Source organism: Felis catus, chromosome B1, assembly GCF_018350175.1.
Source record: "Felis catus isolate Fca126 chromosome B1, F.catus_Fca126_mat1.0, whole genome shotgun sequence".
NCBI classification, from domain to species: domain Eukaryota; kingdom Metazoa; phylum Chordata; class Mammalia; order Carnivora; family Felidae; genus Felis; species Felis catus.
Window position 1 is genome coordinate 88,302,751 of NC_058371.1, and position 15,960 is coordinate 88,318,710.

The window sequence follows — 15,960 nt, forward strand, 5'->3', positions numbered from 1 at the left end:
TAAGGAGAAATCAAAAGCCCAGGGCTATCAAGCAGGTATATATAACTTCTCAGGAACGGATGGGTAAGCTGCAAATGAAATGGTGCTTGATGAGAGTGATATCACAAGTGAAAAAAAGCCATCCTCCATGAAAGAATTCCAAGACCTGATCATAGAAACACACTCTTTATGAGTACAATATATATTAATTTACAACCTATTCTAAATACTTCAGTGTGGTAATCTGAAGCTGGTTTGACAAGGATTAACTCGGTTCAAACTCATTGTCAAAAATAAAAGATAGATTTTTAAATTTATTTTTCCTTGTTAAGTGTTCGGGACAAGTGTCCTCTACGTTAAGGTAATCAAGTCTATGGCCCTTAGAGATTTTGGGGATAGACTTATCAAATCCACAAAGAAAACTCTCCTAGAACTAATGGAATGAGATTACCTTTGAATTCTCACCCCAACTTTGAATAGTCACTAATTCCTTTCTTTGCTCTTTTGGTGTTTGCAAAGGGGTTCGCTAAAGCCTGCATTGATATAATTATTGGCTCAGCTTGTTAGAGATCCAGGCCAGATGGCTATGGGTTTCTAAAGTCCTAGTTGCTTGTGGTAGTCTTCCTAGTTTGCCTATAGGGTTTGGGGATCAGCAATTTGAAAGGGCTACAACCTTGTAAAACAGTATTATTCATGGGGGCAGAATGTTCATCAGCGTGACCCAGTGCTAAATACATTCATTATAGGCATTCCTATTCTGCACAATTTGCCACACAGCGCTGGTTTCTGGAGGGGGAAAAAAGACAATGGCTTATAAAATGCTTTTGAATGCCTAAAAAGAAGGAGAGTTCACGCTGGGAGTCCTCTGCTTTCTTTCTTGGAAGGAACCTTCTTAGTGACTTTAGCTGAGCTCTGCTGAGAGTAAGCAAAGTGGAAAAATCAGAAAATTACCTTTTTTATATGTTTCTGGGGGGCAAAATAGAGAGTGGGAGAAAATAAATGGAAAAAAGTGACAGTGAGATTATGCGAAACAGCAAATATGCAAGTGGATGAAGACAGCTGAGGAATAATGCAAGAGGCACACACACACACACACACACACACACACACACACACAAAGAAGAAGAAAGAAAGAAAAAAGCAGCAATAGAGCCGTGATGATAAACTTAAAAGAAATTGTGGAGCAGAAAGAATATCATAAATAATCATATTTTCAAATAAGAATACCCTATCAGTTTCTGTGACCCGGATAAAGCACAAGCCTCCCATGACATTTCCCAGCATTCTGATGCACACACAATGCAATTTTCGGCTCAGGCATTTTATTCTTCAATGTAAACAAGCTTTGGGTTCTTAAAATACATATCTGAAAAGTGCTTTCATAAATAATGCATATATTATAAAAATTTGACTTGTAAACTACAGGGTCCAGGTCCCCCCCAGTCTACATTGTGAAGGCTCACCATGTATAGAGAAAACCTTTTGGTAGAAACTGGCATGCTAAAGCATGAAATGTCTTTTACTGAAGGCAAATAGGATTTTTTGAAGTACAAGACAAAGAAATATCATAGCCAATTTTGCCCCAACTCAAAGAAAAAAGTGATAGATGGTAGAACTATATCGGTAATTAGTTTCAAATCCTAAGGTGTTCCTTTAAATCTTGCTAATTAAGAGAATTCAAAAGAGTGGAAAATAGCCCTTTTCTTATCTTCAAAGAATAAAGATGAAAGAAAAACAGAAAATGAAACCTCCTTACTTGTTCTGTTCTTTAAAACAGAGCCCCAAGAAAATCTGCCTGTGCTCACAGGAGAAAGACCCAAGCATTTACAGAGGGGGAGGGGAAGGGGGCGGTCTGAGGAGCATAATTAGAAGCAAGTTTTCAAATTTTATTAAATTCCTTCACCAACAAAATGCACTTAGAGGTATTTCAAGTTAAACCAGTACTTAAAGACTATGAAAAGCAAGATGATTACATGTTTGCGGAAGAAGAAAGGGCAATTAAGAAAACCGGAACGATTTAAGATGCCAACTAAATAAAGGCGACCAGAAGTTGATTTAAAGTTTTTCTTCTGTAATTTGCTCCCCTTTGTCGTGGCACGCTCAGAGAAAGTGAATGCAGTAGACTGGGAGGAGGAGGGGGGCGTGGGGAGGAGGAAGGGAGGAGCGGAGCGAAGGAGCGGCTCCCATCCTCCTCCCCCAGCCCCCAACCGGCCCTCCTCCCGGCTCTCCCAGCCGCGCCCCCCCCCAACCCCCCGCCCGCCCCAAGCCCCCGCCTTCCTCCTCGCCGCTCGCTCTCCCTCTCCACCCTCCACTCTCGGCGACCGCCCTCGCTTTGGGGACACCATCAGCTTTTGATTTGGAAGCACGCTGATTGGCTGGAAGCGATTCAACACACGCCGGGCAAGAGAGCTTTGTCTGAGTTGGAGTGAAGTTGTACAGATTTTAGACTGGAGTCAGCAATCACGGGTGTTTAGTCTGCAGCCGCGCGGAGAAAGGGAGAGAGCATCGCTGGAGAAAGATTCACTGCAGCCTCTGCCGGCACCCTGCAATCGATGGATTCCGACAACACAAGGAGGGAAGCGCGGAGGTGACCCTCTTCTGCCTGCGGTGAGGACAAATGCAAGGCTCGGACTCCGCGCCGACGAGAGCTGCGAGTCGTGACACGGTGTGTATAAACCCAAAGTTTGCGAGCTGTTAATTGCTGTGCTGTGTTATTAAGAGACGCTTTCAAGTGGCAAGTACCAAACGTAGCTTAGCTTTAAGTTGCCAAAGGAAGTTGAGGGGAATTGCTTTGCTGTTTTAACTTGGTCTGTGTGAGGAGTCTCCCAAACTGACCGAGGTGCCAAATGAATGCTAAAATGCACTTTAGATTTGTTTTTGCACTCCTGACGGTGTCTTTCAACTGCGATGTGCTGGGCAAGAATTTGAAATACAGGATTTATGAGGAGCAGAGGGTTGGATCAGTGATTGCAAGACTATCAGAGGATGTGGCTGATGTTTTAGTTAAGCTACCTAATCCTTCCACCGTTCGTTTCCGAGCCATGCAAAGGGGGAATTCTCCTCTCCTTGTAGTAAATGAGGATAACGGAGAAATCAGCATAGGGGCTAAAATCGACCGCGAACAACTGTGCCAGAAAAACTTGAACTGCTCCATAGAGTTTGATGTGATCACTCTACCCACCGAGCATCTGCAGCTTTTCCATATCGAAGTCGAAGTGCTGGATATCAATGACAATGCTCCCCAGTTCTCAAGATCTGTCATACCTATTGAGATATCCGAGAGCGCGGCCGTTGGCACGCGCATCCCCCTGGACAGTGCATTTGATCCAGATGTTGGGGAAAATTCCCTCCACACCTACTCTCTCTCTGCCAATGATTTTTTTAGTATTGAGGTTCGCACCAGGACCGATGGAGCCAAGTATGCAGAACTCATAGTGGTCAGAGAGCTGGATCGCGAGCTGAAGTCAAGCTATGAGCTTCAGCTCACTGCCTCAGACATGGGGGTGCCTCAGAGGTCTGGCTCATCCATACTAAAAATAAGCATTTCCGACTCCAACGACAACAGCCCTGCTTTTGAGCAGCAGTCTTATGTAATACAACTCTTAGAAAACTCCCCCGTTGGCACTTTGCTCCTTGACCTGAACGCCACAGATCCAGATGAGGGCGCTAATGGGAAAATTGTATATTCCTTCAGCAGTCATGTGTCTCCCAAAATTATAGAGACTTTTAAAATTGACTCAGAAAAAGGACATTTGACTCTTTTCAAGCAAGTGGATTATGAAATCACCAAATCCTATGAGATTGATGTTCAGGCTCAAGATTTGGGCCCAAATTCAATCCCAGCTCACTGCAAAATTATAATCAAGGTTGTGGATGTTAATGACAATAAACCTGAAATCAACATAAACCTCATGTCCCCTGGAAAAGAAGAAATATCTTATATTTTTGAGGGGGATCCCATTGACACATTTGTTGCTTTGGTCAGGGTTCAGGACAAGGATTCTGGGCTGAATGGAGAAATAGTTTGTAAGCTTCACGGACATGGTCACTTTAAACTTCAGAAGACTTATGAAAACAATTATTTAATCTTGACAAATGCCACACTGGATAGAGAAAAGAGATCTGAATACAGTTTGACTGTAATCGCTGAAGACAAGGGGACACCCAGTCTTTCTTCAGTGAAACATTTTACTGTTCAGATCAATGATATAAATGACAATCCACCCCACTTCCAGAGAAGTCGATATGAATTTGCAATCTCAGAGAATAACTCGCCAGGGGCATATATCACCACCGTTACGGCCACAGATCCTGATCTTGGAGAAAATGGGCAAGTTACATATACCATTTTGGAGAGTTTTATCCTGGGCAGTTCCATAACCACCTATGTCACCATTGACCCATCTAATGGAGCCATCTATGCCCTCAGAATCTTTGATCATGAGGAAGTGAGTCAGATCACTTTCGTGGTTGAAGCAAGAGACGGAGGAAGTCCAAAGCAACTAGTAAGCAATACCACAGTTGTGCTCACCATCATTGATGAAAATGACAACGTCCCTGTGGTTATAGGGCCTGCTCTGCGCAATAATACTGCAGAAATCTCCATACCCAAAGGGGCTGAAAGTGGCTTTCATGTCACAAGAATAAGGGCAATTGACAGAGACTCTGGTGTGAATGCTGAACTCAGCTGCTCCATAATAGCAGGCAACGAGGAGGATATCTTTTTAATCGATCCACGATCATGTGACATCCATACCAACGTAAGCATGGAATCTGTTTCCTACACCGAGTGGGAGCTCTCAGTCATCATCCAGGACAAAGGCAATCCCCAGCTGCATACCAAAGTCCTTCTGAAGTGTACGATCTTTGAATATGCAGAGTCAGTGACAAGTACAGCAATGACCTCAGTCAGCCAGGCATCTTTGGATGTCTCCATGGTTATAATTATTTCCTTAGGAGCAATTTGTGCAGTGTTGTTGGTTATCATGGTGCTGTTTGCAACGAGGTGTAACCGAGAAAAGAAAGACACTAGATCCTACAACTGCAGGGTAGCAGAATCCACTTACCAGCACCACCCAAAAAGGCCATCCAGGCAGATTCACAAAGGGGACATCACACTGGTGCCTACGATGAATGGCACTCTGCCCATCAGATCTCATCACAGATCGTCTCCATCCTCATCCCCCACCTTGGAAAGAGGGCAGATGGGCAGCCGGCAGAGTCACCACAGTCACCAGTCCCTCAACAGTTTGGTGACAATCTCATCCAACCACGTGCCAGAGAATTTCTCACTAGAACTCACCCATGCCACTCCTGCCGTTGAGGTAAGATCGCACTCTGTACCAACTCACTGACACGGTCAGCTGCTAGTGTGCAGAGGTTGTGTATGTGCTAGTTCTTAAGTGTCTCCTTTAAGCAGTAAACAATACTAACAATATCCGAATTAAATGGGATACAAGGTACATCACCTGTATGTAGCAAGTATGCATAGTTTAGCATGCTGTTCTGTTTTTCTTAAAGAATGGGCTTGCATGTATGATGCATAGTATTGAAAAATAAATGTGAATCTCCCAAATGACTATCTAATTAGAATACCCTTCCTTCCCAGATTAAGATACTGGAAGCCACAAATAAAGGGACTTGTTTCATTCTCGCAGTTGTGGCTTCTACTCAGAAAAAAAAAAAAAAAAAAGCCAAAAGATAACAACAACAGCACCAGCAAAACCCCGAGGCCTCCAGAATCCCATCTGAATGCATGTTGTATTTGTTCAACTTTTGCATTTTTTCTGACCTTATTTTAACTGCATGTGCTAGATTGTTGCATCTTACAATATTTTCCATGTATTTTTATAATGGATCTCTTTAACCTGAACTAAAACATAAAGGAACTCAGACTATTATTTATAAAGGAGTTCTCTTTCAAAAAAAAAAAAAAAAAACAGTGTATGAGATCATTCAAGCCTCTCCGGGATGTATTCAGTTGTGTGTGGTGCCTGGCTGCATCGTCTGCCACATTCCAGCATGTGTAAATCTTTAAAACAGAGATAACATGTTCAATTAATCAGGATGAAAAGCAGTGAGCAACTGTTTTTCCTTGCTTAAGCTCGTGAGTATTAGGGGGTTTGTTTCCAGAAATCAGTTCTGTGTGTTTGGTTTCCAGCAGGTCTCCCAGCTTCTTTCAATGCTTCACCAGGGGCAATATCAACCAAGGCCAAGTTTTCGAGGAAACAAATATTCCAGGAGTTATAGGTATGAATTATCCCCCTGTTACCTATTGAGTCTCTAATGGCGTGAATGCTAAAGAGTAAAAACCATACTTTCCCTGATTTATCTTTCTAGATATGCCCTCCAAGACATGGACAAATTTAGCTTGAAAGACAGTGGCCGTGGTGACAGTGAAGCAGGAGACAGTGATTATGATTTGGGGCGCGATTCACCAATAGACAGGCTGCTGGGTGAAGGATTCAGTGACCTGTTCCTTACAGATGGAAGAATCCCAGCAGGTAAGAGGCTGGTGACAGATGATGAATTCTTACTTTCAGATCTGCTACACCCATGGAGTGCACAGTTTCTCCCATGCTTACATTTTTCTTTGTCCTTTGCACTGAAGTGTCTGTCATCTGTACACTATTAGCATTGAACATGACCTGGAGCCCCTCAGAATTATTTTCTTAAACTTCAGACACGGCAGTTGGTGGAGGAGGGGTAAGCATGAGAGCGGAGCAGGACAAGAAGGAAGGAGTGGGGAGAGGGGGATAGAGAGCCACACTATTTCTTTCCTCTCCCTGCCCCATCCAGTGCTGCCACAGGATACTCTTGAGCAACTCTATGAAATTACTGGGTGGTTGTTGTTATTCAAACGGCCTGTTTTGGTGCTTGGTGGTGAACTGGGCTATAATTTGGAAGACACAAATTTCCTGTGATGGGAACCCACTCACAGAATCAGAGATTAAAATACACTAGGGAATGGTACATTTCAATCACCAAAAATAGGACAAAGAATGCAGCTTTGTAGGTGGGAAGCACAGAATATTTTTGCCACCGTTCATTTCCTACCCTCACGGTAGTTGAAGAGGCACACGCGTTTACAAGGGAAATGTTAAGTCTGTAGCCAGATGGAGGAGACCCTGGGAAGTTAAAAGCCACGTTTTCCGTAGAGTCCCCCCTCTCTGACTGTGCAGTAGAACCTGTCTGAACCAACTGGGTAAACACTGACTATATCACTGCAGCAACCCCGTTACCAGAGACTGTAATATTCAATCGACTCTTAGGAACACATAAAAACGTTGCCCTGGCTACTTACGTTCCTAAACTCCACTGAATCTGATCAGCTGAGTGTTAATCAAGTGCCTGCCATTTGATAAATTAAAGAAAGGCAGAGCAAAACTACTTGCTGTCTGAGTTCCATCCAATATCTATTTTCTAAATACAGATAAGTAAGAGAGTTTTGGAACGAGTTGTGAGGGGGCTTCAGAGAGCTACAGAAATGCAGGCGAAATCACTGCGTAGAGAGTCCTAGTGGTAGTGGTAGTTGTTGCCACCAAGAGTGACCACCAATGTCCCCGTGCTTACCTGGGGCCCCTGAGGACTTCTGTACCTACATCCTGTCTCCTAAGGCTTCCGCACAGGAATGTGGAGTGGGGTCGTGACAAGAGTAGTGCTCCTTTTTTTTTTTTTTTTTTTTTTTTTCATTTGAAAACTGAAGCTTATAAAGGTTAAAAAATGTATCCCAAATCAGGCAGTTTGTACATGGTAGAGGTGAGATTTGAACCAATCCCATACTCTTAAATACCAACCTATTAAGAGTAATGAAGCAACAGGTTTTTAAAAAATAAGTTTAGTAATGGATTTGTTCCTATATTCTGAAGTCTAACTGTCCTCTACGAAGTGATTAAATGCTGCCTATTTCATTATGCTATTACAGTCATAGATATCGTATCTGTGGCAGGATGAGTGTGTGGAAAGGACTTCTGCTGGCATTAGGGCTACAATGTACATAAGAACCAATATTTGCACAGTGGTGTCTTTGTTTCTTTGTTTTATTCAGAGACTCCCTATTTCAAGGAAGAAAATAAATCTCTGAAAATCCAGTGGGATACATACAGCCTCAGAAAACTTGCTCAAAGAGAATCAGTTTTATTATTTTTACCAATGAAAGGAAAGGGCTGGCTGGCTAAATTTCTCTGGTTCCATGATGTTGATGGAACCCTAATTTTGAATATTGGTCCTCAATGTTGAATACTGTGATTTCTCAAATGAAAAGTAGTACAGTGGGCATAACATCAGTATTTCATTATGTAAGTTCTTTTAAAAAAAAAATTATTTATTTGAGATAGAGAGACAGAGAGACAGAGAGACAGAGTGTGAGTGGGGGAGGGGCAAAGAGAGGGAGACACAGAATCGGAAGCAGTCTCTAGGCCCAATGTGGGGCTCGAACCCACAAACCGTGGGATAATGACCTGAGCCGAAGTCAGAAACTTACCCAATGGACCTCCCCCCCCCACCAGGCGCCCCTGAAATTATAATTTATTGATACAGCTAAAAGGAAAATACCTTTCCCTATTGAGATAACTTTTCTATTTGTGGGCCTAAATGATATCTAAAGTCCTTTTTAATTCTGAAATTGTATAATTATATTAGCTGACCTGTTTTAGAAAAAGGCAGGACTTCTCTTTCATTCTTTCAAAGTTACCAACACCAGACATGTTCATGGCAGGAGAATTATCTAATGCTTGCATTAAAAAATAAAATAAAAATGCATGTTAATAAAGACATTGAGGAAACAATGGGTAGATATACAGTCTAGGTAATAGTGAGTCTTATTTAGTGAGTGGCTTTCGGCTCCTTCTAAGTTAACATTTCGTTCAAAGTTAGGAGTTTTGCTTTTATATTATCAACAATGATACCACTCAATATACAGACAACCCTTTCAAAACATTCCATATTTGCACAGTCATACTTACTCTGGGCGTGTGGTGGGAGAGTTATATTGCTGGTGTATGATGTTGTTCCACTGTAGATACATTTCTTTCTTACTGTCTACCTGCCTCCATGTGGAGAAAGCATTCAGGTGGCATAGAGCACCAGGATATTCCCAGTGACTTATAAAATATTTTAAGCTTTCTTCATGTCTGGCTGGTGTAGAAAGTTACGTGTATACTGAGTATCTGTGCAGAGCTACTTTAATTATGACCATCCTTCTGATGATACTTCACCCATTTTCTGGTTTATTATTCTTTCTGGCAGCTCATGCTTTGTAAACTTATATTCCCAGGAAACAGGCCAAGTAGGAAAAAAAAAAATGTAAGTCCACATCTGAATGCCATTAACAGAAATCAGTGCAGTTTTCGAAAGCATGTGTATTTTTAGGACTTAAGTGTCTTATTCCAACTGGTTTTCTGCATTAAACTGTGATCAAATATAGATTATGTTATGTTGCATTGCCTGCCAACAAGGTCATTTCTGGTCATTCATTCTATTAATTCCCACAGAAATATCCTGCATTCTGAGCAGTAAAATCAGCAAGCATTCTTGCCCGTTAGCTCATGTTTGTCAACATGCTTTCTTCCTTACTCATTCAACTTTGAGCTACAGTGCAAAATCTTGAACTACTTGCAGAATCTCCACTTTTCCAATGTCTTAGCGGCACCAGCGTGATTTATAAAGGCCTTTTGATTTTGTTTCTTGTGAAACTCCTTTCCCGAGCTCATTCCACTTTTCATTAATCTGCCATTGGTGATTACTTTACTCCGACATTTCTCTTTAATTCCAAGTTCTGTCCATCGTCATGGCTGGTATCCGGGTCCTGGCTATTCTTCCAGGGCCCGTTTACTGGCCCAGCGTACAAGCTGAGGTTCACTCTCTAGCACCTCCTCCCTTTGTCAAATATTTATTTTATGCAGCTTGAACAACTTTTTCAGAACATTTTAATTTCAAGTTTTTTTGGCTTAAAATCAGTTATTGACTTTTGTTGCCCAGAAACACCTAATAAAACTACTTCCTTTGGCATTCCGAGGCCAATAAAATCCACTCCTAACTTATTAACTCTCATTTTGGGCTGTTTCGTATCTTTTGCAATAGTCGGAACCATCTTTCCACGTCAATCCTTTGTTCATGTTGCCTTTCTACCTGGAAAAAAAAAAAACTGGGTTCTCTTCACTGTGTCTATCTGAATGCTGTTCATCTCTCACAGTTTGTGTCTTAAACTACTTTAGTCTCCGCTTTGCCTCTTTTTTTTTTCCTTTTCTTGACATGCCTTTAGCATCATATAGGCTGGCACTTAAACTGGGCATCTGGGGCCTCATTTGTTACACTAGACTCAGAACTAGATCTGAAACCATTTGAGGGCAGGGATCTATCACGGCACTCCACATATGGCAGGCTCTGAATAGATAACTGATTGGTTATTCAGTAACTCATGACTTGATGGAAGTTCGGCACATACTTTTCGTTTCTTCTTCTTATGTCGAGTCCTACCTAAAAAGTATAGTAAGTCACAAAATTGAAAGTCATATAGTGGGAAAGAAGAGTTGTCTGCTCCCTCAAGCCTTCCCCTTCCCAGGGGAAATGTAACCACCTGGCAGGTGTCAAGGAGAGACAGAAAGATTAGCCATATGCACCACTTGCCAATAAGTTCTGACTTACTGGGTGTGGTATGAGACCTCTGTGGCTCTGAATTATATGTACACTGAGAATGTTTTTAAATAGTTGTGTCTCCAGGGAAAAGGTTGAGCATATCACTGAAACAGAAATGATCTATTCTGTGCCACTACCTTCTTATCTCTATTTTTGCCAATATTCTCTCTATTAGCCTGTCTTCTTCCATTTTTCCTATTTTCTGAATTTAAAAAAATTATGTTAATTTATTATTTAATACTCAGGGCTCCATTTATTTATTGTGAAGTTATAAAATGGCATTCCCTGTTTTAAAAAATTCCTGTAAACAAAATTACCTGTGGACATATACCGTCATTTGAATCATCCAGATTGTATTTTTGGTTGCATGTTCATTATATTCGGGTCTCTAGAAAGTTGATCATACTCGGGATTCTTAGAAGCCTATGTAATTTTTCCGTTTTCCCCCACTGTCATTAAATGTTAAAAGAAAACAAAGCCAATCAAATAATCAAAAAATTAAGTCCTTCCCACAGGGTCAAAGGCCGGAAAACAAATGAAAGGTATCATCAGACCTGTTTCCGGTCCTTCCAACAGGATGCGTGTAAGACAAGAGAGACGGATCTCCTTTCCATTTTCAGAGACCCGGGGAATTAGGGAAAAAACTTCATTACCACTTTGATAGCTATTTCACTGCTGAGAAAACCTCAGTGCTATTAAGGCATTCCAGTTACTTTCAACTCCTTTTAGTTTTGTCCACATAAATGATGAACAATAGTAATTATTTCCCAGCAGTAAAAATGCATGCCGTCAGTAAATCTAAACATGCTTTTCTTCTTAAATCATCCATCTTTATTTAAATTTAAATAGGAAATGATATGCTAAAAGAGTGTGCTTTCTTCATGGCAAAATCACACAAGGATTCTGGGTGTTTGCCCTTCCTTTAACCCATAGTTAGTTCTGCTGTTTCTGCATTTTTTCTACTTTCTGTGTATTTCTAGTTTTCCTACCAATCAGACCCTTTTCTCCTTCAGAACACTTGTTCTCGATTTTGTTCCACAGATTATCCCTTCTCTGTTAAGGAATGAGGTCCAGAATTGATGAGATATAAAACCAAATTATCTCGAAGGTTTAGTGGTGAAGGGGAGGGACTTCCACCCCTTTTAAAAAGTCCTTTATTTCTCTTTTTTTCTGAGAGGAAACATTTACTCTTCGCCTTTCTTTTTCTGCATATTAATCTTTTTTAAAATTTTATTTTACTGCATAAGAACACTTAACATGAGACGTACCCTCTTAAAAATGTTTAATTGTAGAATACAGCATTCTTAACTATAGGTACAATGTTGTATAGCAGATCTCTAGAACTTTTTCATTATGGTCAACCAAAACTTTATGCCCATTGTTTGGCAGTTCCCCATTTTCTCACCCCCCTGCACATGCACCTTTTAGCAAACACCATTTCGCTCTTGGATTCTATATATTTGTTCATTTTAGACACCTTATATACATGGAATCATGCCATATTTGTCCTATGGCTGGTTTATTTCACTAAGTAGAATGTCCTCAAGGTTCATCCATGTTGTCACATATTGCAGAATTTCCTTCTTTTTTTAAGGCTCAATAATATTCCACTGTATGCAAATACTGTGTTTTCTTTATCCATTCATCTGCTGGTAGGCATTCAGGTTGTCTTCCCACCTTGGCTATTGTGAATAGTGCTGCGGTGAACAAGGGAGTGTTAATAGCTCTTTGAGATCCTGAATTCAATTCTTTTGGATAAGTATCCAGAAGTGCGTCTGCTGGATAATATGATAGTTACCCTTGTAATTTTTTGAAGAACTTCCACATTGTTTTCCATAGTGACTGCACCATTTTGTGTTCTTAGCAATAGTGGACAAGTATTCGAATTTCTCCACATCCTTGCCAACACTTGTTATTATTTTTTTTGTAGTAGTTATCCTGACAGATTTGAAGTGATATCTCATTGTGGTTTGGATTTGCATTTCCCTGATGATTAGAAAATACATAGTGCATTCTTATTCTATGCAGACATTTTACCTGGTGCTAGGGATACAACAATAAACACAAGAGACTACTTGCTTCTCCTGATAAGGGCTTTGACATTGTTCAAGTGTCATCCTTTTTAGCAATAATTTGGGAAGAAGAGAAACCTTGCTTAAATAACCAGATCTAAAGAATAAGCTCTGACTAGATAGCTAAGGTTGATTATCAATCCAGTTTCGTTCAAATGTAAGATAATTACTTTGCATTTTCTGCATTGTCACTTGCTCTAAAGCAAAATCATGATGCCGAAGAGACATAATTGTCACTGAAAGAGATAAATGATTTGTGAAGTATGTTTTACATTTCTGCATCCTTCATCGTTCCTATTATTGTAGTTTAGTTATTGCACTTGTCAATGTAGACATTTTTCTCCTCTTTATTTTCTGCTTTTCTAATAGCATTTATTATTTGCATTCCTTCATTATTATTATTGTAGTTTAGTTATTGCCTTTGCCAAATTTAGAAATTTTTCTCCTCTTTATTTTCTGCTTTTCTAATATCATCTATTATTTTCTATGAGCGTGGCCACTCAAATTCCAATCAGACATTGAAACAACTGGAAGAGCTAACCAATGGATTTTGTATATTCTTCAGTTTTGATGACTTTTCCATCGATTTGAATTCCAAACCTTTAAAAGAAGACTTCTGAATAGAGTAACTATAGGTGTCCAGTAGTTGAGGACAATTTGCACTGCTACTTTAAGTAACAAATCAATAAATAATCCAAAATACCTTTGAGAGAATTTAGTAAGTATGATGACCTGATAGCTTGTTATATTCCCAATGCCTCATTAAAAGTAAAGTTGGTCAGGGGGCGCCTGGGTGGCTCAGTTGGTTAAGCATCCAACTTCGGCTCAGGTCACGATCTCACTGTCCATGAGTTCGAGCCCCGCGTCGGGCTCTGTGCTGACTGCTCAGAGCCCGGAGCCTGTTTCAGATTCTGTGTCTCACTCTCTCTCTGACCCTCCCCCGTTCATGCTCTGTCTCTCTCTATTTCAAAAAATAAATAAACGTTAAAAAAAAATTAAAAAAAAAAAAAAGTAAAGTTGGTCAGATAGACCCCAATATCCAGAAGGCTACTCATAGGTACTGCTCAAAAATTAATCTGGTGGCATTCTAAAATCACAGATTTCACCATACAGCTCTGAAGATTTTAGAATTTATATTCAGCAAATATCCCACCACCCATACCTTCGCTCCTTTCAGTCATCCTCATGTGTAAGTTATAAATCCATCTCCTCATTATTTGAGTAGCAGAAATAATATTCCTGAGAAGTATGTGAGTCATAATCTTCCTTTTGTTCTTTGATAAACAGGGGGGAAAAAAAGAGGTCCATTTAATTGATACTCAGATTAAAGCCATAACTGTAGTCCATTTAATGTGTAAAATAACGGGTATCATCACGGTAGTAGTTTAAAACTGTGTCCTAATTTTTTTAAGACTAAACTTGCATGCTTTTCTACCATTTTGAGATATGCTAAGCATGACGATGAATCCCTGTTGTCTTCCTTGGGTGTAGCTATGAGGCTTTGCACGGAGGAGTGCAGGGTCCTGGGACACTCTGACCAGTGCTGGATGCCGCCTCTGCCCTCGCCGTCCTCTGACTATAGGAGTAACATGTTCATCCCGGGGGAAGAATTCCCAGCACAACCCCAGCAGCAGCACCCCCATCAGAGTCTTGAGGACGACGCCCAGCCTGCAGATTCTGGTGAGAAGAAGAAGAGTTTCTCCACCTTTGGGAAGGACTCCCCAAACGAGGAGGACTCCGGGGACACCAGCACGTCCTCTCTGCTCTCGGAAATGAGCAGCGTGTTCCAGCGCCTCCTACCCCCTTCCCTGGACACCTGCTCCGAGTGTCCCGAGGTGGATCGCTCCAACTCTCTGGAACGGCGGAAGGCGCCTTTGCCAGCCAAGACTGCGGGTTACCCGCAAGGCGTGGCAGCCTGGGCAGCTAGTACACATTTTCAGAATCCCGCCAACAACTCGGGGCCCCCACTTGGAACTCACTCCAGTGTGCAGCCTTCTTCCAAGTGGCTGCCGGCCATGGAGGAGATCCCTGAAAACTATGAAGAAGATGATTTTGATAATGTGCTCAACCATCTCAACGACGGGAAACACGAACTCATGGATGCCAGCGAGCTGGTGGCGGAGATTAACAAACTGCTTCAAGACGTTCGCCAGAGCTAGGAGATGCTAGCGAAGCCTTCTTGTTTCCGTGTGTGTGGAAATCGGGGACAGAGAAAACCCTGAGAGAACTGGCATTGCCAAATAGTTGCATTTATCATAAATGTGTCTGTGTATATTGAATATTGAATACTGTATTTTCGTATGTACACGATGCAAGTGTGATTATTTTAATCTGTATTTTAAAAATACATTTGTACCTTATATTTATGTGTAATTTAACAGACAAATTTTATTTTTTTACTCCCATGACAAACATGTCTTTCCTAATCATGTAGAAAGTAGCCACTGTTCAAATATGATATAGTCTTCGACCACAAAGTGTAAAGGCACTGTGTAGATGAGTTCTGTTGGGGGAAGAATTTGCTGTTGCTGTACGAACAACCCCACTGAAGCATTATGCAATTCTTAGTTTCGTTAAGTGATCCAGTTTCTTTTTCCGATACTTTTTAAAAAAATGAAGCATCAATGACAACGTCAAGCCACTTAATTATTATTTTTACTGCTCTCTGCTAGTTCTGATGGTTCAATTACAGCAAAATTGAGACATGGGGTGAAATTTCATTTCAGGACTATGAAGTGTCTTTCACAGACCATGATGAAAAAAATAGGGCTAGAGTCAATGCTTTCCAACGCCCCCCCCCCCCCCCCCCCCCCCCCCCCCCCCCCCCCCCCCCCCCGCCCAGGCCCCTACTGTTCCAAGGCATCACACTGGCCTATACTCGAGAATATTTCTCCTGAAGTATTAGTGTCTATTTGTAACCAAGGGAAACAATGAATTTCATTCCATCCTTGTAACAGTAGACACGCTCCAAGAAAATGGATTCTGTCCCTTAACTGGGTAACTGTATGTATTCTAACAGCCTAAAGTATTTGTGGACAAAGACCATGGTGTCAGTGTCCCTCCTAGGGTAGTAAATGGAATTGATTTATTCTGAAACTGTTTTGTTTGAATCTTCCCCTGTCCTCTCACGATACTTGAACATTTTTATGTTTTGCAATGTTTTTGCTATAACTGTTCACTTTTAGCTTTTGTCTCCAGTGCATGATCTCATATTTTTGCTTTTATTTTTAGTATAAGAACGTTTTTTAAAATTATGATTTTGTTATTGCAATTC

General features: G+C 41.0%; 1 protein-coding gene across 2 annotated transcripts; it reads left to right on the forward strand.

The window, feature by feature from the left end:
* The first annotated feature begins 2,304 nt into the window (after window positions 1-2,304).
* PCDH18 (protocadherin 18) lies at window positions 2,305-15,493 on the forward strand. Of its 2 annotated transcripts, none has more exons than XM_011281686.4 (4): window positions 2,305-5,303; window positions 6,140-6,228; window positions 6,319-6,482; window positions 14,178-15,493. In XM_011281686.4, exons 1-4 carry the CDS (start codon window positions 2,826-2,828, stop codon window positions 14,843-14,845), a joined length of 3,399 nt encoding a protein of 1,132 aa, XP_011279988.1. In that variant the 5' UTR covers window positions 2,305-2,825; the 3' UTR covers window positions 14,846-15,493. The 2 variants fall into 2 exon arrangements, with proteins under 2 accessions (XP_011279988.1, XP_011279989.1); XM_011281687.4 differs by having other exon boundaries at window positions 2,306-5,303; window positions 6,143-6,228.
* Window positions 15,494-15,960: the final 467 nt, after the last annotated feature.

Coding starts and splice junctions, on each gene's coding strand:
- PCDH18 (XM_011281686.4), top strand. CDS start 2,826: ATGAATGCTAAAATGCACTTTAGATTTGTTTTTGCACTCCTGACGGTG. Junction 5,304..6,139: donor ATGCCACTCCTGCCGTTGAG/GTAAGATCGCAC, acceptor TTTGGTTTCCAG/CAGGTCTCCCAGCTTCTTTC. Junction 6,229..6,318: donor AAATATTCCAGGAGTTATAG/GTATGAATTATC, acceptor TTATCTTTCTAG/ATATGCCCTCCAAGACATGG.